The sequence below is a fragment of the Aythya fuligula genome, chromosome 14 (assembly GCF_009819795.1).
Source record: "Aythya fuligula isolate bAytFul2 chromosome 14, bAytFul2.pri, whole genome shotgun sequence".
Taxonomy (NCBI): Eukaryota; Metazoa; Chordata; class Aves; order Anseriformes; family Anatidae; genus Aythya; species Aythya fuligula.
Genome location: NC_045572.1, coordinates 10,828,771 through 10,855,302, shown reverse-complemented (window position 1 = coordinate 10,855,302; position 26,532 = coordinate 10,828,771). Strand labels below are relative to the sequence as shown.

General features: G+C 66.6%; 3 protein-coding genes and 1 long non-coding RNA gene across 4 annotated transcripts; all 4 read left to right on the top strand.

The window, feature by feature from the left end:
- Positions 1-5: 5 nt before the first annotated feature.
- Positions 6-5,700, top strand: DDX41 (DEAD-box helicase 41). The gene is made up of 17 exons (XM_032197202.1): positions 6-53; positions 137-238; positions 327-486; positions 570-644; positions 950-1,010; positions 1,506-1,642; positions 1,862-1,934; positions 2,106-2,259; positions 2,395-2,531; positions 2,706-2,868; positions 2,969-3,100; positions 3,228-3,299; positions 3,430-3,526; positions 3,836-3,985; positions 4,092-4,163; positions 4,367-4,477; positions 4,598-5,700. Exons 1-17 carry the CDS (start codon positions 30-32, stop codon positions 4,732-4,734), a joined length of 1,857 nt encoding a protein of 618 aa, XP_032053093.1. The 5' UTR covers positions 6-29; the 3' UTR covers positions 4,735-5,700.
- Positions 5,364-8,062, top strand: DOK3 (docking protein 3). Its single transcript, XM_032197131.1, has 5 exons — positions 5,364-5,433; positions 6,530-6,823; positions 6,902-6,995; positions 7,074-7,246; positions 7,328-8,062. The coding sequence occupies exons 1-5, from the start codon at positions 5,377-5,379 to the stop codon at positions 8,060-8,062; spliced, it is 1,353 nt and encodes a 450-aa protein (XP_032053022.1). The 5' UTR covers positions 5,364-5,376.
- A 370-nt stretch (positions 8,063-8,432) lies between these two features.
- On the top strand, positions 8,433-25,132 carry PDLIM7 (PDZ and LIM domain 7). The gene is given in 26 exon segments (XM_032197018.1): positions 8,433-8,448; positions 9,763-9,869; positions 12,874-13,025; positions 13,270-13,300; positions 14,033-14,136; positions 16,802-16,947; positions 17,162-17,198; positions 17,742-17,780; positions 17,914-18,068; positions 18,292-18,328; positions 18,955-18,993; positions 19,109-19,263; positions 19,450-19,483; positions 19,905-19,943; positions 20,071-20,216; positions 20,443-20,480; positions 20,482-20,951; positions 21,087-21,131; positions 21,232-21,386; positions 21,569-21,602; positions 22,505-22,563; positions 22,674-22,908; positions 22,999-23,179; positions 23,332-23,452; positions 23,884-23,999; positions 24,219-25,132. Coding segments are annotated over 25 exon segments (2,760 nt in total). The 5' UTR covers positions 8,433-8,448; positions 9,763-9,764; the 3' UTR covers positions 24,306-25,132.
- LOC116494890 lies at positions 15,708-16,666 on the top strand. Its single transcript, XR_004253901.1, has 4 exons — positions 15,708-15,729; positions 15,999-16,035; positions 16,181-16,418; positions 16,646-16,666. It is a non-coding gene; the product is annotated as an uncharacterized LOC116494890 (long non-coding RNA).
- Positions 25,133-26,532: the final 1,400 nt, after the last annotated feature.

The following is a 26,532-nucleotide window of genomic DNA, read 5'->3' as shown; positions in this document are numbered from 1 at the left end:
CGCCATTTTGTATCCGGGGCGACGGCGCCATGGAGGCCGCGGCGGGCAGGAAGGTGAGGCCGAGACCCCCCCCCGGTACCCCACAGCCCCCCGGGGCCGCCGCCGCTCCCCGCCCTCACCTCGTTTCTCCCCGCAGCGGCAGCGGGAGGAGGCGGCCGAGTCGCCCGAGCTGTCCGGGGAGGAGGATGACGCCGACTACGTGCCCTACGTGCCGGTGAAGCAGCGCAAGCAGCAGATGGTAACGGGGGGTGAGGGGCACGGGGTGTACGGGGGGGCCCCGTCCCGGTGCGGCGCCTCTCACCCGGCCTCCCCGCGGTGCCCCCCAGCTGCAGAAGCTGCTGCAGATGCGGCGGAAGGTGGTGTCGGAGGAGGAGCAGCGGGACAGCGGCGGGGAGCAGCGCGGCGACGAGGATGACATCCCCCTGGGGCCGCAGTCTAACATCAGCCTGCTGGACCAGCACCAGCACCTCAAGGAGAAGGCGGAAGGTGGGGGGGGGAAGCTGACAGCAGGGCTGGGTGGCTGCCTGGGGGTGCTGGGGCCGTCTAACGGCTTCCCTGGCTCTCCCCAGCTCGGAAGGAGTCAGCCAAGGAGAAACAGCTGAAGGAGGAGGAGAAGATCCTGGAGAGCGTGGCGGAGGGCAGAGGTGAGTGCTGGCAGCTCCGTGGGCTGCGGGCACGTCTGTAGAGCTGTCAGGCAGCAGGAGGGGCGCTGCCTGCCGTGCTCGGTGATGTTCCGCCCCAGGGTTGGGAAAGGGATCCCACTGCGAGCTCCTCAGCTGGCCTCTGACTGCCTGGCTTAGCTGGGAGGGGCTGGGAGCCCCTAGACCCAACAGGCTGCAGCCCTCAGAGCTCCTGTACCCAGAGGTGCTGGCTGGCTTGCTATCTGCCACTATGTCTGCTGCCTGGGGGTGGAGAGCACGCTTTGATCTTGTTTTCCTTGTTCTTGCAGCCCTGATGTCAGTGAAGGAGATGGCAAAGGGCATCACCTATGATGATCCCATTAAAACCAGGTGCGTCTCACAGTGTGGGAGTTGTCTTTCTGGGAACCTCTGTATGTCAAATCAAAGGCTGCTGAGCTGTTCAGGATGTTGTTCTATATACAATAACTCTTGTTAGAATGCATTTACGTAAAACCTGAAGGCTTGAGCTGAGCTTTTAGATCTTGGGGAAAACTAAGTTAGAGAAAAAAGAGGAAAGCTCAAGGAGCCAGCGCTGCTCAAGGCCCTGCAGTGTCAGGGAAACAACCAGGCTGTGTCCAGATGTGTTGGCGTGGTTCACCCGTTACCTCTAGTTTGTTCTCAGCTGCTACCTTGGGGTTGCTTGGAACTGGGGGAGGTATTTAATAGACTGGCTTGGGTCTGCTTATGAAGGCCCTTGGGGTCAGCTCTTTTCCACGGTGGGATAACAGAGCTCTACAGGGAGTTCTCCTCAGCCTCTGTTGGTGCTACTGGTTCTGAAGTCGCTGGACATTTTACATCCTGCATTTTGTTCTCTTGCCTTCCCAGCTGGAGAGCTCCTCGTTACATCCTGGGCATGTCCGAGGCCCGGCACGATCGCGTCCGCAAGAAGTACCACATCCTGGTGGAGGGGGAGGGCATCCCGCCTCCCATCAAGAGCTTCAAGGAGATGAAGTTTCCAGCAGGTGGGAGCAGGGGGGGGCTTCTCTGGGGACACTCGTGTCCGGCAGCGAGTGAAGGTGTCAGATCCGTGCTGTGTTAGCAGGGTCACAGCTTAAATTCATAACAATGGTTGTGTCACCTGGCTGCTGGGCAAAGGGCTGCTGCTGAGGAGGGAATTAAAAGGGAAAACAGAGGACGAACTTTGGGTTGTGAGTGTGTGCGTGTCCCCTGTTCCCTGACAGCTATCCTGAGGGGCCTGAAGAAGAAGGGAATCCAGCAGCCAACGCCCATCCAGATCCAGGGCATCCCAACGATGTGAGTGCTCTTGCCATGTCCCAGGAGTTGTTCCCCCTCCCTCCAGCCCACCAGGCGGTGTAAAACGGGCCCCGTGCCCTGGTGGCAGCGAGCCCCTTCCCCCTGCTCAGGCCTTGAGGCCTGATCCCTCCCGTCACCCCGTGGCTCACCTCAGCCCCGTTTCTCCGGCAGCCTCTCGGGACGGGATATGATCGGCATTGCCTTCACCGGCTCCGGGAAGACCTTGGTGTTCACCCTCCCCGTCATCATGTTCTGCCTGGAGCAGGAGAAGAGGCTGCCCTTCTCCAAGCGGGAGGGACCCTACGGGCTCATCATCTGTCCCTCGGTGAGCATCTGGGGCGCGGTGGGGGTGGGAGGAGCTGTTATGGATATCAAGCACCCATCTCAGGCTCTTCCTGCGCGGAAGGGAATTAATTAACGTGCAGAAATTATTTTTTTTTCTCTTGTTTTCTCTCTGCAGCGGGAGCTGGCCCGGCAGACGCACGGCATCATCGAGTACTACTGCCGCCTGCTGCAGGAGGACGGGCTGCCCCCGCTGCGCTGCGCCCTCTGCATCGGGGGCATGTCCGTCAAGGAGCAGATGGAGACCATCAAACAGTAAGGCCCGGCGGGGAGGAAGTGCTCTGGTTGGGAGCCACGCTTATTTTTTGTGGCAGGAGGGCTGAGGGGCGAAATCCTGCGTGGGGTGGGGGTGAAGGGGACGTGCCAGGCCCCGGGTGCTGTGTGGGGCAGCAATCCAGGCTCCTGACCCTGCCTTTCCTCGTCTCTCAGTGGCGTGCACATGATGGTGGCCACCCCGGGCCGCCTCATGGACCTGCTGCAGAAGAAGATGGTGAGCTTGGACATCTGCCGCTACCTGGCCTTGGACGAGGCCGACAGGATGATCGACATGGGCTTTGAGGGGGACATCCGCACCATCTTCTCCTACTTCAAGGTACTGGGCTGGTAGGATACGAGCGCCCTGAAGCTCGATCCCTACGCCCACCTCTTTGGGCGAGCTCTAAGTCCCCGCCTGTGCCCTGTTCCCCACGCAGGGCCAGCGGCAGACGCTCCTCTTCAGTGCCACGATGCCCAAGAAGATCCAGAACTTTGCCAAGAGTGCCCTGGTGAAGCCCATCACCATCAACGTAGGGCGAGCAGGTGCCGCCAGCCTGGACGTTGTGCAGGTGAGGTGCTTGGGAGCTCCCCGTGTGGAACCCAGCATGGTTTTTGGGGGCGCCTGTACCTCTCCCTGCCAGCCACGGGGTTAATCTCTCTGCTGCCTGCCTGACCCATCTTTTTGCTTCTTCCTAGGAAGTGGAGTACGTGAAGGAGGAGGCCAAGATGGTGTACCTCCTCGAGTGCCTACAGAAGACTCCCCCACCCGTGAGTAACGCGCTCTGGCTGCCCTGGAGCTGCCGCAGCCTCTGTTTGGGAGGGAACGGGTTTCTCAGGGCATCGTGCTCTTTGCCAGCACGCACAGGCCGCTTTTTCTAAGATATCTGTGTTGTGGCAGGTGCTGATCTTCGCGGAGAAGAAGGCAGACGTCGACGCGATCCACGAGTACCTGCTGCTCAAGGGGGTGGAGGCGGTGGCCATCCACGGGGGAAAAGGTCGGTGAGAGCGCCGGGGAGGCGTGAGCCTGGCGTGGCCCTGGCTGATCCCACTCACAGTGTGTAGGGTCCCAGCACCCAGCGGTTTGGGATGGTCTGAGGGCAAACTGCGCTGGTGTCAGCAGTCCTAGGAGTGAACACTGCGGGTGTGAACATCACGCAGGTCCCTCTGCCTCTTTATTTGGGGACAGGACGCCTGGGTCCTCACGCAGGCCGAGTGGTGCTCGCCTTTGAGGCCGCAGGGGTTGCTGCAGGAGGTGGGAGCGGGAGCTCTGCCCCTTGCTGATCTCCTGTGCTGGGCCTTTGCAGATCAGGAGGAACGGACGAAAGCCATCGAGGCTTTCCGGGACGGGAAGAAGGACGTCCTGGTTGCCACTGATGTCGCTTCCAAGGGCTTGGACTTCCCGGCCATCCAGCACGTCATCAACTACGACATGCCGGAGGAGATCGAGAACTACGGTGTGGAACGGGCGCTGCGGGGGCGCCTGTCCTGGTGCTCGTGGGGGCAGGGGCTGGCTGTCAGGATGCGTTTCCCCGAGCCTGACCCCTCTCTGCTTCTCTGCAGTTCACCGCATCGGGCGCACGGGCCGCTCTGGCAACACCGGCATCGCCACCACCTTCATCAACAAAGCCTGCGGTGAGAAGGGTCGGGGCTGGGGGAGTCGGGGTGGGCTGCAGCCCCATGCAGCTGGACAAAGCTGCCCCTGCTTTGTCGAGGGAAATGCTCCCATGGCAGGGATGAGTAATGGAGGAGAAATTGGGGCCCTGTGCCTCATCCTCGGGGCTCTGTGGGGTCAGGCTTCTGCTGGGGCTGCGTCTGACCCACGTCTCTGCCCCCAGATGAGTCGGTGCTGATGGACCTGAAGGCGCTGCTCCTGGAGGCGAAGCAGAAGGTGCCACCCGTGCTGCAGGTGCTGCACTGCGGGGACGAGACCATGCTGGAGATCGGAGGTGAGAGAGCCCGGCTGCGAACGGGGAACTTCTGTGGGGCCGACGGAGGGATGTGGGCTGCAGGCAGTGCCCCCGTTGCTCGCGGGGTGGCTTGGCCTGACCCCGTTCCTCCCGTTACAGGGGAACGCGGCTGTGCTTTCTGCGGCGGCCTGGGCCATCGCATCACCGACTGCCCCAAGCTGGAGGCGATGCAGACCAAGCAAGTCAGCAACATCGGCCGCAAGGACTACCTGGCACACAGCTCCATGGACTTCTAGCCCGCCTGGGTGTTGGTTCCCTGTCAGCTGGGGCTCACATTCCAAAACGCAGACCCAGCCCTGGACCAGAGGGTTCTCCTGTGCTGCTGCGGCCTGGTTTTGGGGCTGTTTTCAGCCTGAACTCCTGCCCTAGGAGGAGGTGTGTGGAGCAGCACGCTGCTGAGAGGTGCTGTGCAAGCAGGTGGCGGCGCCCAGGGGGATGAGGAAGCTCCAGGGGCTGCTCCCCCTGCCCAGTGGTGTGTCCAGGGACTCACACACTGCCCCCCAAAGCCCCTCTAAGCCTTTCCCCTGTACCCTGGTACCTCGTTCTGTGCATCCTCAGCTCGTGGCTGTTCCCGTTGCCACCCAAAGAGCCCTGCTGCAGCCGGGCTGCGCGTACTGCGCTCGCGTCGGGCGCTCCCCTGAGAGCTTCCCTCGCTCTCGCGGCACGCGTTCTGCCCCGCTGCCCCGCTGCGAGAGGAAGGGCGGACGGACACCTCCCGTGGCCCAGCCTCTGCCCCTCATCCCACACACCGAAAAGGGGAAGTCTCTCAGAGAAGGAAGTCTGCCCCACGCAGTTACCTCGGCTGCAGTCACGTTTCTGTGCCGCTGCCTGCCCGAGTCCCGGAGCCTCGCGCTGACCGCCGGGGCTGCGCGGGGCCCATGGAGAGCCCGGTGAAGGATGGCATCCTCTATGTGCAGCACTGCAAATTTGGGAAGGTAAAGGGCAGGGGTGGGGCGTGAGGCTGGATAGAAGCTTTGCCCTCATCTATTTTGATGCTAGGCCTGCGCCCCCTGCTCCTGGGGAAGGGGGGAACGGAGCCAAACCCCTTTGGGTCCCCCCAGGGAGGGCCCTGCACTCTGTATCCCCCCCCAGCGGGTTCCCCCACGCCCGAGGGGACCCATCCATGCAGGCACCTGCTGGTGCTCAGCCCTGCGTGCTGCATCCCTCTTGCTTGCTCACCGCAGGACTCTTGATGAATAAAGGTGTGGTAACGAGGCGCGGCTCCGTGCCTGTGTGCTGGGGGGCAGCGGGCGTGGGATGGGGGCTGGGTGGGCTGAGCAGCGCCCTGGGGCGGCGCTGCAGGGCTTGGGACGGGCAGCGGGTGCTGTGGTCCTGCGGGTACCCTATAGGTGACTTTGTGGCAGTCCTTGTAGGGTGGCTCCAGCACCCGGGGGCTGCAAAGTGGGGTGTTCACCACCCCCGGGCCTCTTTGTGCTCGCTGGATGTGCGGGGCTGCCATCCCGTCCTCGTTCCTTGCTGCCCAGCACGAGTCCTAGAGCTGCCACGGGCAGTCCCTACGTGCGTGGGGCCGGTGCCCCGCCGCATGGGAGGCAGCGGCTATGCTGAGTGCTCGGCAGCATGGTTTTTTTTTCCAGGGCGGAGGCTGTGCCGTGCGCCTCGAGGTGCACGGGGGCCACGCACCCCCTCGATTCCATGACGGGCTGGGAAGGCGCTGGTACCGCAGAGCTCCCCTGGGAGGAAGCGGGCTGCGAGCTGCAGGGCCTGGCTGCGCTGAGGCCCCGTGCAGATGCGAGGCTGCCAGCAGGAGCCCCAGCAGCTCAAAATGGCTTTAATTTGCATCGCGGCCCGGCCTGAGAGCAGCTCGCGGGGCTCAGCTGCAGCAGCAGCAGCGGCAGGCCGGCGTTTGCAGCGGGGAACAAAGCTCAGGACTCAGCGAGCCGCAGTGAGGGATGCTGAGGGCACTTGTAGCAAAGCTCCTGCCCACAGAGGGCTCTGCAGAGGCAGTGTGGAGGTGGCGGACAGCTCTGCTGACCCTTTTTTCCCCCGTATCTGTGCCCTTCTGTGCTCCAGCGCTCCTGGAGGAAGGTGCGGGCGCAGCTCTTCGCTGCCAGCCCCTCCGGCGTGGCCCGCATGGAGAAGTTCGACGTGCGGGACGAGGGCAAGGTGCTGGACAAATCCTCCCTGCGCCGCTGCGCCCGCCGCGTCATCCGCCTCTCCGACTGCGTCTCCGTGGGCCCCGCGGGGGCCGAGAGCTGCCCCAAAGCCACCGCTGCTTTCTACCTCACCACCACCGAGAAGAGCTACGTGCTGGCGGCCGAGCAGCGGGATGAGTGGATCGAGCAGCTCTGCCAGCTGGCTTTCCAGGTACCGCCCGCACCCCTCGCACTGCTCCTGGCCCCGGTGAGCCCTGGGGGGGGCCGCGCTCACCTCCCTCTGTTGCAGGGCACCAAGCAAGCAGCGCCGGGCAGCGCCAAGCCCCAGCCCAGCCCCGATGTCCCCATGGAGGAGAACTCCCTCTACTCCTCGCGGCAGGACCGTACGTGCGGCAGCGGGGCCAGGGTGGGCTCAGGGTGGGCGCAGCGGGGCTGACCCCAGCCTCATTCTGCTCCCCCAGTGACCGATTTCCTGGTGCTGGTGCTGCGCACGGACGCTGCCGCTCGCTGCGGCCTCCACGGGCACTACCTGCTGGCCGCCCTGCCCCAGAGCCTGACGCTGAAGGACGCGCAGTCGCGGCAGCCCCTGCTCACCTGGCCCTACCCCTACCTCCGCAAATTTGGCCAAGATCAGGTGGGTGCCCCTCGCCCTCCCCGTGCCCTGTGTCCCCCCCCGGCAGCTTCCAGCCCCTCACCGTGCCCCCCGACCCCACAGAACGTCTTCTCCTTCGAGGCCGGCCGCCGCAGCGACTCCGGCGAGGGCACCTTCACCTTCAGCACCCCGCGGGCCCTGGAGCTGTGCCGTGCCGTGGCCGCCGCCATCGCCTCCCAGCAGCAGGGCCAGGACCCCATTGAGCCCCAGCTCTCGGCGCAGAGCCTCGAGCCCCCTCCCCGGGGCCCGGGGGCCAAGGATCCGCAGCCCAGCCCCCCGGTGGGGAGGGCGCAGCCCCCCTCGCACCCGCCGCCCCCCCGTCTGTGCTTCCACCCCTCGGAGCCCGAGCCCCCCGGCCCCATCGTCTACGCCTCCATCGCTCGGGGCCAGCAGCCTCTCTTCGGGACGGGGCGGGCGGCACCCGGCGAGCCCTGGGTGGCGGGGGGGAAGCCGCCCCCCGAGCACCTCTACGAGAACATCTTCACCGCCGAGCCGCGGCCACCCAGTGCCCCCGCCGAGGAGGAAGAGGAGGATGAAGAGGAGGAAGGGCGCTGGGAGCTGGGTTCTCGCCAAGCCCCCGAGGGCCGCAGCAACGAGGCTGCTCACGTCTACGACCCCCGCAGCTCCCCGGCCCCTCGGCGGGGCAGCCCCCAGCCCCCTCCCCAGCAGCCCTGGGCTCGGGGGGCTGCGGAGGAGCCCCCGGGGGGGCGCCCGGGCCCTAAACCCCCCGGCACCCTGCGGGCCCGCTTGGTTCGCCTGCTGAGCCGGGAGGGGCCGGGCCCGCGGGACTGGCTCTGAGCCTCCCCGGCTCCCTTCGCCCCCGGCTGCTCAATAAACGGCCTGAGCCGCACCCGGCTCCGCTGCTGCTCCGCGGGGGCGCGCACCGGGACCGGCCCCGGCCGCGGGAACGCGCCCGCCCCCCCCAACCCCTCCCCGTTTCTTCCATCCCGCCAGGGGGCGCCCGCCCCGTCGGAGGTGGCGGGAGTGGGAGCGGGCGCGCGCGCTGATTGGCCGAGCCTCGCGGTGGCCACGCCCCCCTCCCGGCCCTATATAAGGCGCGGCGGGGGGGCGGGGCCCGGGTTCGAGTCCCGCGGCCGCCGGCTCCGCTCCGCTCCGCTCCGCTCCCCCCCCGCCGCGGCCACAGCCCCGCGGCCCCGCTGCCCCCGGGGGCCGGCCCGGCCCCGGTGAGTGCAGGGGGGGTGCAGCTTCCAGAGGGGGTGGGAGCTTGGTTGGGGGGCTGAGGGTGTAGGGCTGGGGGAAAACGGGTGTTTGGGGCCGGGAGGGGCAGGGCAGGGCTCCCGGTATGGGGATGGGGGGCTGCGGAGGGGAGCGGGGGGTCCCTATAGGGTGTGTGGGGGGGTGTTATGGGTGGGGGGCGTCCCTGTAGGGCACAGGGGGGGTCCCGGTGGGGTAGGGGGGGCTCAGCCCCGCAGCCCCCCAGCAGCAGGTGGCCGTGCTGCGGGTGGCCCCGTGGGACGTGGCTGTGCCCATCCTCCGGCAGGGCGCACGAGCAAAGGGTGGGGGGCTCCCACCTCGCCCACCCCCCGCTCCCCCAGCCCCGCCAGCCCCCAGTTTAGGGCTGCCAGACCCCCCCCCCCCCCTCCACCCCCACGGTGCTGCCGGGGACCCCACCTCGTCCCCTCCCGCCCCGCCCCGGCCAAGGCAGCGCCTCGCTGGGGTCTGCGCGGCTGCTGCGTGCCGGGGAATGTCTGACCCGGGGAATGTCTGACACGCAGCCTGCACCCAGCCCCGGCGAGAGGGAGCCGCCGGGTGTCAGCTTACACGCCTTATATAGCCCGGGTTAGGTCCGGGGGGAGCAGGGACACGACGGCCCCCGGCCCACAGCCCACAGCCGGGGGGAGAGGCAGCCAGAGCCGAGCCCGTCCCGCTCCCGTTCCTCGCGTTCAGGGCTCGGGAAGGGCATCGCGGCTCTCCCGAAGCGAGGCACGGATGGGGCTGGCCAAAGTGCCCGGTGGCTTGGCGGGCTGACAGCTGTCAGCACGGTGCTGGCAGGCAGGGATGCGCTGGGATTCCCTGCCCCAAACCCCGGCGCCGCGTGTGGCTCCCAGGTAGCGTCTGCGCAGCCAGCTGCCACTCAGGGCATCGCGCAGCTCCCCTGCTGCTGCTGCTGCTGCTGCTCATCCACCCGGCAAAAAGGCTTCTGGTTCCCAGCCCTGCCAGCTGCCACCTCTCCGCTGGCTGAAACGGCCTCGGGGGGTTTTGGGGTGCTGCGAGGGAGAGCCCGTGCCAGGTTTGGGAGAGGGAGGGCAGAGCCCGTCTGGCTCCCCGGTGCCCCTCAGCTCTGGCGCTGCTGCGGGAGATGCTGATGGATTTGGGGTGCGTCGGTAACCGCAGTGTGGGCTGGTCGGGGTGGAGCTGCTGCTGGAAACGTGACCTGTCTCCTCCTGCCCCGTCCTGCCGGGCCCCCTCCTCGGCTGCTCTCCCCACGCCGTTCCCACGTCGCGCCCCGCCGGGCTCACCCCCCTCTTCCCTTGCAGAGATGGGCGACATGGAGTCCTACAAGGTGATGCTCAACGGGCCGGCGCCCTGGGGGTTCAGGCTGCAGGGAGGGAAGGATTTCAGCATGCCGCTCTCCATCTCTAGGGTAAGAGAAGCCAAACACCAGCGTGGCCCGTTCTCCTCTGTCTCTGTGGGTTTGAGGCCACGGCCACAGCACCCAGGCAGCAGAGGCAGAGCCGTATGGGGGATGCGGGCGAGCTGGGGCTCCGGGAGTGCTGTGCCGGGCCCTGCCTGGCTCTGCGTAGCCTCCCTGGAGCCGCCTTATCAGCTCTGCTGTGGCGGGGGGGTGTGTGTGTGTGTGCAGGGGGTGTTCCGGGCAGGGAACCGCAGCAGCGCTGTGTAATGCTGCTCAGCCTCTGCAGAGTCATCCTGGCTGCTGGGGGAGGCAGGGGAGGCCTCTTCCGGAGCGAGCCCCGCGCAGGGGGAGGGCGGCTGCTCTCCGTGCGTCTGAGCCGCGGGGCCGGCTCCGATCTGCACCGTCCTGGGGCCTGGCTTGTGCAGGGCACTCGCCCCGTCTGCCCGAGGCTGCAGCCCTGCTGGCACGGGACACGTCCCAGCCACAAAACCAGCTCATTTCCTGAGCGCAGGCACACCCGAGCCGCTGTGCTGCCTGCTGCTCCTGCCCGGGGCACCTGGTGCGAGCTTCCCCCGGCGTGATGCTCACCAAGGCCGGGTCTGGCCCCTGGGTGCGTGTAGGTCCCTGTCCCTGGGTGGCCTGGCCCACGGGTGCTAGCAGCAGCTCCGGCCACAAAATTGCCTTATAAGCCTCGGAATGCGCCTGCACCGCCCGTGCTGCTGACGCTCGGGCAGCTGGCACGGGAGGCTGCTTCTCCGAGGACGGCCACGCCGGCGGCACCGGGCGCAGCGTGGGGGCCTGCCCCCGGCACCAGCCTTGGCTCTGGGTGCCCGTCCTCGAGGCGGGGGTGCCCGCAGCGCCCAGCACGCAGCTCCCACCTGGGGGGCACCGTGCGAGGCTGCGATCGCCCGCACCGCTGCCCTGGGGCCAGCCGATCCTCGCCGAGCGCGGAGACGGCTTCGGCGAGTTTATTCTCTAAAAAATGTTTCTCTTGGCTGCGAGCCAGCGCTTAACAAAGGGTCTGATCAGACGGAGGAGCCTCCGAGGGCCTAGGGCAGGGGCCTTGCGAAGCAAGAGGCGATGTGCGCGCAGGCCAGCCCCGCTGCAGGGGCTCGGGAAGCGTAGGGCAGGGCAGAGCGGTGCCTGGGGCCCGGGGTGGAGGCGCTGGGGCTGCAAGAGGCTCCTGAGGAGCCTGGGGCTGGGCAGTGGCAGTGTGAGGAGCAACAATGACATTCCCAGGGGACACAGCCAGCTTTGGGGGAGTGATGCTGGGCTGTGTCGCTGTCTGATGCTTCACTGCTCTGCACCCAGAGCTGCTCCCAGCCCTGAAGGGACCGCCTGGAGCACGCAAGAGGCTCTGTGGGGTCCCAATACATCGGCTGCGAGGTGTCCCCAAGGTGGCAGAGCTGAGGTAGGAGCGGCAGCAGGCGCTGCGTGGCTCATCCTGGAGCGTGGCAGCAGGGAAGAGGAGAGACCCGGGTGCTGCGGGCGAGAGGGATGCTCCTCGTGCCCAGCTCACCTTGCCGGTGAGACGCGGAGCCCTGCGGGGAGGCCGCGCGGTGGCACCCAGAGGTGTGGGGAACAAAGGCCTGGCTGGGCGGAGAAGGGAGGAAGGAAACCAGGGCAGGAGCTTTTAGCCCAGGGGGCAGGAAACGGGAAGGCCAGAGCGGGTCCTGGCCGAGCCCGAGTCCGGCTGAGCTGGCATCTGCAGGAGGGGCTTCCTGGCGCGGCGGTGCCGGTGCCGGCGTGGGCCGGGCGTGCCGGGACACAGCCCGCCGCGCTCCCCCTCCCCGGGCAGCCGTGCGAAAACCTCTCCCAGCTCCAAACCCACGCAGCCACGGCTCCTTCCCAGCCCCGAGGGCAGCAAGCCGGGGCGTGCAGGAGTGGCCAGGAGCATCCTCCTGTCCCGAACGCCGCAGGGGATGCCCGTGTCCCTTTTGGGGACGGTGGCAAGGTGCCGGTGGAGCTGTGCCGTGCCTGGCAGCAGGGGCAAGGTTCGGCCCGGTGCACGGGGGGGGGTCTAAGTACCTGGGGCAGGGAGCGCTGCGCCCAGGGCGGGCCGGGCTCTGCGCATGGGCGAGGAGGGCCCCGATGCTCGGCGGCAGGGATTTTCCAGCCCTCTGACAGCGCTGGGAATCTGGCTCGCTCCTTTTATGTTCATGTCGAACAGGGCTTGAGGAAATACTTGGTCCAAATCCAAGCGCCTTGAGTTCTTCCGCGCTGGAGGAGCAGGAATGGCTGCAGCCTGCCCACGTCTGTCTGTCTGACTCCTCTGTCTGTCTGTCAGTGCCTGGGAGCTGCCTTGCAGCGGCGCTGGGGCCTGCGCCCTGCTCGTCCCTCGGCTGCGCATCCCCGGCAGGAGCAGAGGGTGTTTAGGGCCAGTGGGGGCGATCCAGGCATATCCCAACCCCGTACCTGAGCCGGGTGAGGGGTCCGAAGGGCACAGGAGTGTGGCCCAGCTGGGGGATGCGGGGTCTGTGTCCCCCCTGTGTTTCCCAGCTCCGGGCTGGGAAAGCGTCTGTGGTTTGCAGCCCCGAGGGGCGAGACGTGGGCTGCGTGCCGGGCCCTGACTCACCCCGCTTGCTTCCAGCCCTAACACCTCAGGGAGCGAGGCAGAGCCAGCGTGGCCTCTGCCGCTGGGCATCGCTTGGAAATCCCGGGCTATCCATGGGGATGGGGACAGTGCTGTCCCCGGGGTGTTGGCACAGCCCCTGGCTGTGCTGTGCCTCAGGGCAGCGTCTGGGGTTAGTGCTTGGCTGCTGCAGCCAGGGAGAGGCTGCTGTGGGTTAAAGAAATAGGAAACATGGGGTGGTCTGGGGTGGGGGTCTCTGCATCAGCCCAGTACTGCTCTGACCCCACACTGCTGCAGCACCGTGTTGCAGGCTGTCCTAAAACGGGACGAGGCACCATGAGGGGTGTCCTGTGCCTGGCTGACCTTGTCGCTGGCTCTCGCAGGGACAAATCGTCCCTCCGCCGGGCTGGCCAGCTCCCCCTGACTCTCTCTGTCCTGCAGCTGACACCGGGCGGGAAGGCGGCCCAGGCCGGCGTGGGAGTGGGCGACTGGGTGCTGTACATCGACGGCGAGAGCACCAGCGCCATGACGCACATCGAGGCCCAGAACAGGATCCGCGCCTGCGGGGACAGGCTCTGCCTCACGCTGAGCAGGTAGGGGCCTGCGTGGTGCGTAAATACGGGGTGCTGGTGTGGCCGGAGCCAAGCTGGGGCCCTCTGCCCGTTGCCCCCTCTGGTCCTGCTGCCCCAGGGCAGCTCCTGGCCCTCACCTCTGCCCACGGGGCAGTGCTGGCCAGCCACGGCTCCCTTGGGTGTTAGCACCCCATCGGTCCCATCTGTGGGGGGGGATGGCTGCTGGGCCCCTGCAGCTCCTGCCTCACCGTCTCCTCTCTTGCAGAGCCCAGAACCACCTGGGGAAGCCGCAGAAGGTAGGTGTGTTGCTGCATTGCTGCCTGCAGCAGCTCGGCCCCGAGCTGGGGGTGGGGAAGGCTCCGAGCTTATCCAGAGGAGTGGACTTTGCTCCTGGGGCCCAAAGGCTTCTTGGGGACCGGGGTGTGTTTGGAGGGCTGGTACGGCAGCTCTGAGCCCTAGGGACACGAGAGATTGGGGGGAGCAGGACCTGCCCCGCAGGCGCCCAGTCCCCAGCTGCCACCGCTGGTCCTGGGTGCGGGCAGGGGTGCGGAGGGGCCAGGCAGCAGCAGCACGGCCTTTGGGCCCTATATTTGCCGGTGCTGGAGCTCCCTGGCACAGAAACTCCCTCCCTCCTGCTGCACGGGGAGGCAGAGCCAGGGCCAGCGGCTCCTGGACAGAAGCCACCTGCATGCCTTGAGCTTTGTGCCGCGGGATGGTTGCGAGCAGCGCGTGTGCATGCCTGGCCCCGCCACGGGGCAGCAGCGAGTGTGTGGGGCACTTACTAATCCTACAGCAACCCTCGGGACGGGCGTGCAGCCTGGTGTCCTTGGGCTGGATGCCCTGCGGAGAGGGGACCTGGCTGGCAGAGCCCGGTGCCCGAAGCTCACGCGCTGTCCGTGTTTGCGTGCCCAAGGCGAGGATGAGCCCGGCTTTTCCACCTATCTGCCCGCTGCGCTGCCTGGCCCGGGGCTGCCCCTTGCATGCTGCTTGACGTGTGAGCCCGTGTCTGTGTGTTTTGTCTCGCTCAGGACTCACTCCCCTGCTCTGAGCCCCCGAAATATAACTTCGCTCCCAGCACCGCCCTCAACAAAACAGCTCGGCCCTTTGGGGCCGGCTCGCCTCCGAACCCACGGCCCGGGCTGGTGACGAAACCCGTGACGTACGTGCCCCTGGCGCCCGCCTGCACCCCCCAGCACAATGGGTATGTTGCTGTCCATCCCGCTCCCCGAGAACACAGGGGAGCCCGCTGCCCGGCCCCGCTGCGCCTTGCATGCCAGGCACCCGTGGGTGGGAGCGGGCGACGGTGCCCGTGCCGGGTCCCCCGACGGCTGGTGCTGAGACCGCGTAACAGGACCGCCACGCGTGGGGACACGCTCACGCCTGCTCCTCGCTCGGGGACGTGTCCTCCTCCGCTGGCCTTTGGGGAGCCCCGCGGGGCGCAGCCATCATAATACACTCACCGGCGTCTGCGACAGCCCTGCAGCGACGGGCAGGAAGGCTGTGGCTACAGTGGATGCTCTCAGCAGCCAAGGGTGTTCTATGGGGCTGTGGGGACGGGCTGGCAAAGGGAAGCCCTGCACGGCGCTGCCGTGTGCCCGGCCAGCTGCTGCTCCCTGCCCGTCCTGGCCACAGCACCCTGGAGCTGGGCGATGGGGGGACGTGGCCCTGGCTGCCCTCCGCACCCAGGCCCGTTTTGGGGGGCCAGGGGCGGCACAGAGTGCTCTGTTGGCAATGTCCCCGCAGCCCAGCGTGCTCCCAGCCCCGGGCGAGCTGGACACAGGTGGCAGGGGGAGTGGTGCAGGCTGTAAGTGAGCTCTGGAAACTTCTTGGGTGCTCTGGGTCTAATTTCACCTTCCTTCTCTTTCTTTCTCTCCTCCCTTTCTCTTTCCCTCTCCCCTACAGGTGCAGAGCCTTGACAAGTCAGTAAGCCTTTTGCCTGCTCTCTCTAGCCTTCCTGCATGCCTCTTGCCCTGTTACTCCCCTGCTGGTGCCCCGTACACCTGGGGCAGGGTTAGCCTGGTGGCTCGGTGTCACCGTGCTGGCAGCACACTCCACTTGGGCCACGTGGGTCTCTCCTGGCATCAAGCTGTCCTTAGAGATGCTGGCTGTGAGGGCACTGGGGTGTCCTCGCACCTAGTCGTTTTTCTCTCCAGCATGTGGAAAGCTGCGCTGCGCACCCTGCCCATAGCACCACAGGTGTTTGCCAGGCTCCCGTACTGCTCCCCGGTGTGTGATTTTGCTCTTGGCTTTCTCTTGCCCTGTCCTCTCTCCTCCTGGCCTTTAGGGCCAGCCTCAAACTGCAGAGATGGAAAATGAGTGCTGAGAAGACGTCCTTAGTGGGCCCTTCCTATGTGGACGATAAGTAAGGGGTGGGGAGGACGTGCGTATTTGGTATTTGGAGTGTGAAATACTTGCTGTTGTGAGGTATGGGGTGGCCTCGGGGAGGTGGTGACGCTGTGGGGATCCTCATGGGTCTGTGGAGCAGCGGTGGGGATGGGACATGGGCAGCGCTGCCCCATGCCACCAGCCGGGCAGGGACAGGACGGTGCCAGCTGAACGCCCGCCCCTGTCGCTCGCAGGCAGCCGCCGCAGCACCCCACTACCCCCATATATGACCCCAGCAAGTTGCATCTGATCGAGGACTCTGAGGACTGGCAGCCCCGCAACACCAACACCCAGTCCCGCTCCTTCCTCAAACTGGCCCAGCTGACGGGCACAGACAGCCGTAAGTTCCCGTGGGCACTGGTGCTTGCCGGCAGCCCAGGGTGCCCAGATCAGGCCCTGGATGCGGGATGAGGTGGCATCGGTTTGTGGCCGGGGTGGCCCTGTGGTGTCCCTGTATGTGGCATGGGCCGTGTGTGGGCACGTGGTGGTGCCGTGGGTCTGGTTTGGGGCCAGCAGGGAGGGGTGCCCGGTTCTGTTCCATTGTGCCATGTGGGGCCGTGGCTGGCCCCGACTGACTCTGTCTCCTCCTTTCTCCCTGGCTGCCCTCAGTGGAGGATCACGATGAGGAGCTTGTTAGGAAACCCAGGTAAGGGGTGGGCAGTGGGGTGCAGCATGAGCCATAGGGCCTGCGGTGCTGGGGCTCAGCCCCCAGCCCGTTCACCCTCCCACTGTGTCTTCTGTCCTGCCACCTCCTCGCCCCCTGCCCCTCACTGTCCTTTCTGTATCTGCAGAGCCGAGGTGGTCACTGCGCTGCAGCACCCGCTCTGTGCTCTCCTCCGTGGTGAGCACTGCCAGCACTCGGCCACTGCTGTGCCCGTTCCATTGTGAGGTTCCTGCCTGGGACGGTCCTGTCCAAATCTAGGGTGTCCTAATGCTGGGCTGTCCCCAACTGAGGTGTCCCCGGCAGGACCCAGGGCACTGCTGGCACTGGGGAGGCTGAGCTGCACCGCTGCATCCAGGACACAGCGGGTCGGTGGGGTCTGGGGGCACCAGCAGAGCCTGGCTGGGTGCAGGGAGGTGCTGGGCATCGTCTGGACCTCGGGCACAAAATCCTGTGATCGTGATCTGGGGCTGTGGGGGAGCTGGAATTGAGCGAGTGTTGCTGGCGTCACCATGGGGCTGCGGACAAGCCTTTGGGAATGCTCGGCCACGTGCCAGCCATTTACCGTTGTGCCGTCATTTTCTTGCCGCCGCAGGGGTCCTCGTGTGTCATTCTGGGGTACCGAGGAGGAGTGGTGAGTGCTGGGCTGTGCCGGGGGTCGGGGTGTGCCTGGCCCCTGGCAGTGCTGTGCTGGCTATCAGAAGCAGGGGCAGGTCGGTGCCAGCTGAGTGCCTGCCCCTGTCACTTGCAGCCAGCCCCCACACTCCCCTGGGACCCCCATGCGTGACCCGGGCAAGTTGCGGCTGATCGAGGATGCTGAGGACTGGCAGCCCCGCACCGGCACCTCCCAGTCCCGCTCCTTCCGCAAACTGGCCCGGCTGACGGGCACAGACGGCCGTAAGTTCCTGCGGGGCCTGGTGCCTGGAACTGGCCCTGGGTGTGGGGCTGAGTGTCGGGGTCTGGTTGTGGTGGCCCCGTGGTGGCCCTGTGTGTGGTGTGGGCTGTTTGGGGCCAGCAGGGAGGGGTGCCCGGTTCTGTTCCATCGTGCTGTGTGGGGCCGTGGCTGTCCCCAGCTGACTCTGTCTCCTCCTTTCTCCCCGGCTGCCCTCAGTGGAGGATCACGATGAGGAGCTTGTTAGGAAGCCCAGGTAAGGGGTGGGCAGTAGGGTGCAGCATGAGCTCTCAGCCATGGGGCCCGCGGTGTCGGGGCTCAGCCCCCAGCCCATTCTCCCTCCCACTGTGTCTTCTGTCCTGCCACCTCCTTGCTCCCTGCCCATGCTGGGTACTGCTGGTATCGGCCACTGCTGTACTCATCCTGTCATGAGGGTCCTGCCCCAGCACTGCGCAGCCAGGCTGGGCTGTCCCCACCCAGGTGTCCTGATAGTGGGGTGTCCCCATGCGTGCGTGTGTCCCCGGCAGGACCCAGGGCACTGCTGGCACTGGGGAGGCTGAGCTGAACCCACTGCATCCAGGACACAGCGGGTCGGTGGGGTCTGTGGGCACTGGCTGTGGGTGTAGGGAGGTACGAGGCAGCACCGGGACCTCAGGCAAGGGAGTATGTGGGGCTTCCTCGTGGCTGTTTTGGGCCAAGTGCTGCCAGCATCTTTGGTGGGCTGGGGATATGCCAGGGGAATGCTCCACACCATGTGCCAAGCATTTACCGTTGTGCCGCCATTTCCTTGCCACCGCAGGGATTCCCGTGGGTCCTTCAGTGGCACAGTGGAGCAGCGGTGAGTGCGGGGCTGTTGTAGGGTTTGGTGTGTGTAGGGCCCTTGAGCAGCTCTGCCCCATGCTGCTGGCTGGGCAGGGGCAGGAGCAAGAGCAGGATGGTGCCAGCTGAGTGCCTGCCCCCGCCACTCGCAGGCAGCCCCTGCAGCCCGTGGAGCCCCCCGAGACCCCCGCGTGTGACCCGGGCAAGTTGTGGCTGATCGAGGACTCTGAGGACTGGCAGCCCCGCACCGGCACCTCCCAGTCCCGCTCCTTTCGCAAACTGGCCCAGCTGACGGGCACAGACGGCCGTAAGTTCCTGCAGGGCCGAGTGTCAGGGTTGGGCCACGGTGGCCCCGTGGTGTCCCTGCGTGTGGTGTGGGCTGTGCAGGGCCATGTGGTGGTGCTGCGGGGCTGTTTGGGGCTAGCAGGGAGGGGGTGCCCGGTTCTGTTCCATCGTGCTGTGTGGGGTGTGTGGGGCCGTGGCTGTCCCCGACTGACTCTGTCTCCTCCTTTCTCTCTGGCTGCCCTCAGTGGAGGATCACAATGAGGAGCTTGTTAGGAAGCCCAGGTAAGGGGTAGGTAGTGGGGTGCAGCATGAGCTCCTGGCCATGCGGCTGGCTCAGCCCCCAGCCCATTCACCCTCCCACTGTGTCTTCTGTCCTGCCACCTCCTCGCCCCCTGCCCCTCACTGTCCTTTCTGTATCTGCAGAGCCGAGGTGGTCACTGCGCTGCAGCACCCGCTCTGTGCTCTCCTACACGATGGGCACCACCAGCACTCGGCCACTGCTGTGCCCATCCCGTCAGGGGGGTCCTGCCCGGGCACAATGCAGACAGGCTGGGCTGTGCCCACCCAGTTGTCCTAATGCTGGCTGTCCTGCTGCTGGCTGTCCCCAGCTGAGGTGTCCCCGGCAGGACCCAGGGCACTGCTGGCACTGGGGAGACTGAGCTGCACTGCTGCATCCAGGACACGGCGGGTCGGTGGGGTCTGGGGGCACCGGCAGAGCCTGGCTGTGGTGTTGGGAGGTGCAGGACAGCAGCGGGACCGTGTCACGAGGCAGTGGTACTGGTGTGGGGCTGCAGGGAGGCTGGACTGGGCCTAGCACTGCTGGCGTCACTGTGGGGCTCAGCTTAAGTCATGGGGAATGCTCCATGCCAAGCATTTACCGTTGTGCTGCCATTTTCTCAACGCCGCAGGGATTCCCGCGGGTCCTTCTATGGCACAGAGGAGCAGTGGTGAGTGCCGGGCTGTGCCAAGGGCCGGTGTGTGCTGGGCCTTTTGGCAGCATGGCCCCGTGCCACCATCTGGGCAGGGGCAGGATGGTGCCAGCTGAGCCCCTGCCACTCGCAGGCAGCCCGTGGAGCCTGAGGAGCCCCCCGAAACCCCAGCTTGTGACCCGGGCAAGTTGCGGCTGTTCGAGGACACTGTGGACTGGCAGCCCCGCACCGGCACCTCCCAGTCCCGCTCCTTCCGCAAACTGGCCCGGCTGACGGGCACAGACGGCCGTAAGTTCCTGCGGGTCTGAGTGTGGGGCCGAGTGTCAGGGTCTGGCCGTGGTGGCCCTGTGGTGGTGCTGTGGGGCTGGTTCAGGGCAGCAGGGAGGGGTTGCCCGGGTTTGTTCTGTCATGCCATGTGGGGCCGTGGCTGCTGCTGACTGACTCTGTCTCCTCCTCTCTCCCCGCCGCACGCAGTGCAAGATGATGATGTGTTTGTTAGGAAGCCCAGGTAAGGGGTGGGCAGCGGGGTGCAGCACGAGGTGGGCTGCATGTCCTGGGCAGGGCGCTGGGCACTGCTGGCACTGAGCTGGGGAGGTTGAGCGGCACCACATCCTCTTGTGCTGCTGCGTTACATAGGAGAGTGGTGGCACTGGAAACCGTGCTGGGAGGTGCTGGGATTCCTGTCACAAGAGCCCATGAGGTTCCCGTGGGGCTGCAGGGGCCAGGCACTCACACTGGTGGCACCTCTTGTGCCTTCCCATTTCTGTCATCCCTCCTGCCTTGGTGTTGTGACCACTGGGTCCCCAAGCTGGGAGGCGGCATGGGTACAAGGGCAGCTGGCGTCTTGTGGGATGGGGATATGCCAGGGGAATGCTCCACGCCATGTGCCAAGCATTTACCGTTGTGCTGCCATTTCCTTGCTACTGCAGGGATTCCCGTGGGTCCTTCAGTGGCACAGTGGAGCAGCGGTGAGTGCGGGGCTGTTGTAAGGTTCGGTGTATGTCGGGCCCTTGGGCAGCTCTGCCCCGTGCTGCTGGCTGGGCAGGGGCAGGAGCAGGACAGTACTGGCTGAGTGCCTGCCCCCGCCACTCGCAGGCAGCCCGTGGAGCCCCCTGAGACCCCCGCATGTGACCCGGGCAAGTTGCGGCTGATCGAGGATGCTGAGGACTGGCAGCCCCGCACCGGCACCTCCCAGTCCCGCTCCTTCCGCAAACTGGCCCGGCTGACGGGCACAGACGGCTGTAAGTTCCTGCAGGGCCTGGGTGCAGGGCCGAGTGTCGGGATCTAGCCGTGGTGGCCCCGTGGTGTCCCTGCGTGTGGTGTGGGCTGTGCAGGGCCATGTGGTGGTGCTGCGGGGCTGTTTGGGGCCAGCAGGGAGGGGTGCCTGGTTCTGTTCCATCGTGCTGTGTGGGGCTGTGGCCATCCCCAACTGACTCTGTCTCCTCCTTTCTCTTTGGCTGCCCTCAGTGGAGGATCACAATGAGGAGCTTGTTAGGAAGCCCAGGTAAGGGGTGGGCTGCGGGGCACAGCACAAGCCATGGGGCCCACAGTGCTGGGACTCATTCCTGGCCCATTCACCCTCCCACTGTGTCTTCTGTCCTGCCACCTCCTCGCCCCCTGCCCCTCACTGTCCTTTCTGTGTCTGCAGAGCCGAGGTGGTCACTGCGCTGCAGCACCCGCTCTGTGCTCTCCTACACGATGGGCACCACCAGCACTGGGCCACTGCCGTGCCCGTCCTATCATTGGGGGTCCTGCCCGGGTACTGGGCTGTCCCCATCAGGGGTGTTCTGGTGCTGGGTGTCCCCATGCGTGCGTGTGTCCCCGGCAGGACCCAGGGCACTGCTGGCACTGGGGAGGCTGAGCTGCACCACTGCATCCAGGACACAGCGGGTCGGTGGGGTCTGGGGGCACCGGCAGAGCCTGGCTGTGGTGTCGGGACGTGCAGGAAGGCAGCGGGACCTTGTCACGAGGCAGTGGTACTGGTGTGGGGCTTCAGGGAGGCTGGACTGGGCCTAGCACTGCTGGCGTCACTGTGGGGCTCGGCTTAAGTCATGGGGAATGCTCCGTGCCTCGTCCCAAGCACTTACTGTTGTGCCGCCATTTTCTCGAAGCCATGGGGGACCCCGCGTGTCGTTCTATGGCACAGAGGAGCAGCGGTGAGTGCCGGGCCCTTGGGTAGTACTGCCCTGTGCCTCTGGCTGGGCAGGAGCAGGGGCAGGAGCAGGATGGTGCCAGCTGAGCCCCTGCTACTCACAGGCCGCCCGTGGAGCCTGAGGAGCCCCCCGAAACCCCAGCTTGTGACCCGGGCAAGTTGCGGCTGTTCGAGGATGCTGTGGACTGGCAGCCCCGCACCGGCACCTCCCAGTCCCGCTCCTTCCGCAAACTGGCCCGGCTGACGGGCACAGACGGCCGTAAGTTCCTGCGGGGCCGAGTGTTGGGGTCTGGCCGTGGTGGCCCCGTGGTGTCCCTGTGTGTGGTGTGGGCTGTTTGGGGGCAGCAGGGAGGGGGTGCCCGGTTCTGTTCCGTCATGCCATGTGGGGCAGTGGCTGCCGCCGACTGACTCTGTCTCCTCCTCTCTCCCCGCCGCACGCAGTGCAAGATGATGATGTGTTTGTTAGGAAGCCCAGGTAAGGGGTGGGCAGCGGGGTGTAGGACGAGGTGGGCTGCATGTCCCGGGCAGGGCGCTGGGCACTGCTGGCACTGAGCTGGGGAGGTTGAGCAGCACCACATCCTCTTGTGCTGCTGGGGCAAAGAGGAGAGTGGTGGCACTGGAAACCGTGCTGTGGGTGCTGGGAGGTGCTGGGCACTGTTTGGACGTCAGGCGTGAGGGCTTGTCAGGGTCAGGCCATGTCTGGAGGCAAGGAAGAGGCAGGCACTGGGGGAGGCCTGTTGGCAGCTCTTCTGGCTTTGTTCTTCACCTTCCCTCCTGCCTTGGTGTTTGAGTGCTGGGTCCAGATCTGCCTGGTTTGCTCTGTAACAAATAAATTCTCCTGCTCTTATAGCCTGCTCCTTTTTCTGTTTGCCCTGGAGAGGCACAGAGCTGCCGGCTTTCTGTCACTGTCCTTGCCCCTCTGGACCTCGCTTGCCCTTGCATCTCCCAAGCCCGGTGCTGGCAGGATGCCCTGGGGGTCACAGGCACTGCCACCTCGGACCAGCCTGGCCCTGCCTTTCCCTGCCTCTGCTGGAGCTGACCCCGGGGCTCCCCCCACCAGGCTGGCTGTAGGGTGCTGTGTGAGGCTGGGGGTACCTGCCCACTGTCACCTTTGAGCGTGCTGCGGTGGTGTGTGCGATCCTACAGGTCCCTGCCACCCTGCAGCACCCCACAACTGGGGCACGGCGCCCCACAGCTCAATGCTCCCACCCCGCTGGGTACCACAGACCTGGGGGTGCTGCGTCCCCCAGCACCAAACCCGCTACTGGCCGGGCACGGGGGCTCAGCCAGCTCCTGGCTGTGGGGTGGGGGTCCCTGCTTGCATGCACAGGCCGTGGGGGCGAGCGTGGCAGGCTGGATTAACTGCTGGTTCTGTAGCCAGGTCTCCGTGCTGGACCCGTCCCCGGGAGCAGCGATGAAAACAGAGCCAGGACTGGGTGAGTGAAATGTTTCCTCTTGGTTTGGGGCAGGAGGGCTGGGAGCAGAGGTAGGGCTGGTGCGGGGGGATTGGGAGCACCATCCAGGAGGCTTCTGTGTGTGTGTGCAGCCCCCAGGACCCCCGCTGCCACCCCTGGCCCTGCCAGCCGCCCACCCTGGGCTGTGGACCCGTCGTTCGCCGAGCGCTACGCCCCGGACAAGACGAGCACGGTGCTGAGCAAGCACAGCCAGCCGGCCACGCCGACCCCCATGCAGAACCGCAGCTCCATCGTGCAGGCGGCCCAGCAGGCGCCCGAAGGCCTGGGCCGCACGCCGCTCTGCTACAAGTGCAACAAGGTCATCAGGTGAGCCCTGGCCACCCGCTGCCACCCCGCCACCCTCCTGGGCACGTGCCTGGGCCCCGGTGGGGCTGACGTGGCTCTGTCCCTCCTCAGGGGCCGCTACCTGGTGGCACTGGGACATTACTACCACCCCGAGGAGTTCACCTGCTGCCAGTGCAGGAAGGTGCTGGATGAGGGTGGTTTCTTCGAGGAGAAGGGCTCCATCTTCTGCCCCAAGTGCTACGACACGCGCTACGCGCCCAGCTGCGCCAAGTGCAAGAAGAAGATCACCGGGGTGAGTGTCCCTCTGCCTGCCCCGCGCCTCCTACGTGTCCCCAGCTCTGTCCCTTCCCCTCCTGCTGGCCCTCTGCCCCAGGGACCCCCTGTCCCTTTCAGCCCTGGGTGGGGGTCCCCCAAAGTGCAGGGCTGACAGCGTCTCTCCTCCAGGAGGTGATGCACGCGCTGAAGATGACCTGGCACGTGCAGTGCTTCACCTGCGCGGCCTGCAAAACTCCCATCCGCAACCGTGCCTTCTACATGGAGGAGGGACAGCCCTACTGCGAGAGAGGTATAGGAACAGGGGGGGACCCCTCGTGTCACCCCGGGGCGCCGGCAGGGCTCAGCACCTCGTGGCAGGAGCCCGGGGTGAGCTGCCCTGCGCTGCGGGGCTCTCCCCGGGCCACGGGGACGGCTGGGTGTCCCCTGAGCCCTCTGTCCCCGTCCTCCCCGGCTGCTGGGTGGTGCCATCGCTGGCGGGTTGCCGCGGCGATGACGGAGGATGTAGATCAAAGCGAGTGCTGCATCCTGGGAGCTGAGGTTCGCCTCCTCCCCGCAGCATGGTGGCGGTCAGGGACACCCTGCCCAGGGTGCCTGGCGCTTCGAGCTTTGTCCCTGTCCTGGGCTGGATGCGAGATGTCCCCAGGCTGTGCCCTGCTGCACGGGGACACGAGGGGTCGCAGGCTTGGGAAGCGCTGACCCGGGCTCTGCCTCTGCTCGCAGACTACGAGAAGATGTTTGGCACCAAGTGCCGCGGCTGCGACTTCAAGATCGACGCTGGGGACCGGTTCCTGGAGGCGCTGGGGTTCAGCTGGCACGACACTTGCTTCGTCTGCGCGGTGAGCCACGCGTCTGCCTCATCCTTCTCTCCCCGGGTGCTGGCTGGAGGCTGGCGGGGGCTGTAACGGGGGCCCTGAGTCCATGAGTGTTTCCCCACCTCGCTCTGCACCGGTGCCTCTGAGCCTGCACAAGGCCGGTGCTGAGCGGGAGAGCAGCTGGGGCTGAGCGTGGGAGGGGACCCCGGGGACCCCGCTGACCGCCTGCGCTTTCCTCCCCAGATCTGCCAGACCAACCTGGAAGGGAAGACGTTCTACTCCAAGAAGGACAAGCCGCTGTGCAAGAGCCACGCTTTCTCCCACGTGTGAGGCGCGGGAGGCCGGCTGTGCCCACGCATGCCCCTGGCCCTGCATGCTCCTCTCCCACCCCTTCCCCTGCCCCAGGGAGCCAGGCTGGGACCTCACCCCTTCCCCTCGCTCCTGCCTCTTTCCTGGCAGCTCCTGGCTGGGCTCCAGCAGAGGCAGGGCCGGCCTCAGAGCCCCTTCTTGCTGGGTGGCTTCTTCTGTGCCCCCCCGGCTGACCTAGGAGCCCGGGGAAGGGGATGCCACGTGGCTCTGCTGCCCCTGAGCCGCTCAGCATGGGGGCTGGAGTCAGGGGTGTGGGTGCCTGGCTGCAGCGGGGCTGCTCCCTTGCCTGGATGAGGCCCACCTGCCCTGGCACCAGGGCAGAGACGCTCCTAGCGCATCCCTGAGCGGGCGAGGACCAGCCCCCAGCCCCTGCCGAGCTCTCCCCCACCTTCCCCGCTTCGTGCTCAGCGTGTGGGGCTGGAGAACCGCCTCTTCTCCCCCTGCCTGCCACGACCCCACTGCCCACTGCCTTGCAGACCGCGGCGGCGCCTTCCCGTGGCTGCGGGCTGGGGGAGCTCTGTGCCTTACGTCCCTGCACCCAGCTCCCCGCTGCTCCCCTGGGGCTGGCGGGGGGCAGCACCCCCTGCCCGGCCGTGCCGGGGTGCAGGGCCCCGTGCCGGCCTCTGGCTCCCCGCAAGGCTCAGAAACAGCTTCCTACCAAAGAGCGTGTGCCGCCGTTGTCCCAGCACTGTAAAACGCCTCTCCCCAAACCCACACTCTCCGGTTGGGCTGCCTCCGATGTAGCCACGGTGCTTTTAGTGCCTTTAATAAACACTTCTCTGCAAGTGCCCGCTGTCTCGGGGCCTGCGGTTGCGCCGAGCGAGGGGCGGCGGGGCCGGGAAGGTGGCGAGCAGCCTGGAGCCCTGCCCCGGGGCCTGACTCAGCTCGATGGAGCTCACAGGGAAAAGCTTTGCCTCGGATTTCTCCTCCTCTGTCCCTGGCTTTTAGCAGGCGGAGGCAGCACCGAATCCACGAGGCAAAGCTGGGGCTGGGCTGAGCGAGGGGATACGGGGTCGGACACCACAGCGGTGTCCCCGTGTCCCTGCTGCTGCGTCCCCGAGGCCGTGCAGGGGCCAAGGAGTCACTGGCAGGAGCGTGGTGGTGCTGGGCGTGCTTCAGCGCCACGCGGCCACGCGTTGAGTGCAGCTGCTGTCCCCGAGGACGGGCGCGAGCGAGGCAGCGCCGGCACCGCCGGCTGGAACAGGCTCGGGGGCAGTGGGTGTGGGGAGGAGCTGCTCCCACTGCTCCGCTCTGGCAGCCGTAGCGGTCATTAATAATTGCAGCTCTTAACACGATGAGCAATCGTAAGGAAAAGTGTCTCGCTAATCTGCTGGAACCTTCTGCCGGGGGCAGGATCTGGCTGCGGGAACCGAACCCCACCCAGAGCCAGGCCGAGGTGCGGGGCCCCCGGTCCCCGGAGAGGTGCAAACCCCATCAGAGAGCGGCAGGGAGGAGGTGGAATAACTGGGACTTACTGGGAGCTCGGAGCCGGGTCCTGTCCCAGGCTGGGGGCGAACGTGGGTGGTGTGAAGCGAACGGGGACGGTGACACCGCTGAGCTGGGTGGGTGAGAAGGGGCAGGACAGCCAGCCTGGCAGGGACCGAAAAAGCACGGATGTGGTGTGAACCCTGCGCACAAATCCTGGCTGCGAAGCCAAGGTCAGGGGAAGTGGGGAGAAGGTGGCACAGCCGCGGCGGGGAACACGAAACCGAGCAGACGGCGGGGAAGGGACAGGCAGCCGCGCGTGACGGGGCCCCAGCCGCTGGGGTGGCACGTCCTGGGAACGGGTCGTGCCGGCCGAGCCGCGGGGCAAAACCTCGGAGCGGGGCGAGGGCAGCCCCAGCCTGCTCTGGGCTGACGGGGACGGGGTGGCAGAGGTCAGAGAGAAACCTCTCCGTGTGCTGGTGGCCTGCACGCAGCGGGGGCTCTGCTGCTTTCACCGCTTGGTGCCCTGTTGGTGCCCCGTTGGTGCCCCGTTGCCTCTGGTCCCTACTGATGGCCTCCAGGAGCCAAAGAGCCACCGTGCTGCGCCGAGAGCGGCTCCAAGCAGCGTGCGAGGAGCTCAGGCGGCAGAAGGAGGGTCTGGGAAGGAGGGTCTCGGAAGGAGGGTCTCGGGTGGGCTGCGGAGGTGGAGCCTGGGGAGGGGCTGCAGCCGCGCTGCTCCGAGAACAAAGCCTCGCGGCGCTGG

Bases quoted from the DNA above. Each gene is read 5' to 3' on its own strand.
- DDX41 (XM_032197202.1), top strand. From the start codon at position 30: ATGGAGGCCGCGGCGGGCAGGAAG. The intron at 54-136 runs GTGAGGCCGAGA...TTCTCCCCGCAG, and splicing joins AGGCCGCGGCGGGCAGGAAG to CGGCAGCGGGAGGAGGCGGC. The intron at 239-326 runs GTAACGGGGGGT...GGTGCCCCCCAG, and splicing joins AGCAGCGCAAGCAGCAGATG to CTGCAGAAGCTGCTGCAGAT.
- DOK3 (XM_032197131.1), top strand. From the start codon at position 5,377: ATGGAGAGCCCGGTGAAGGATGGCATCCTCTATGTGCAGCACTGCAAA. The intron at 5,434-6,529 runs GTAAAGGGCAGG...TCTGTGCTCCAG, and splicing joins AGCACTGCAAATTTGGGAAG to CGCTCCTGGAGGAAGGTGCG. The intron at 6,996-7,073 runs GTACGTGCGGCA...CTGCTCCCCCAG, and splicing joins CTACTCCTCGCGGCAGGACC to TGACCGATTTCCTGGTGCTG.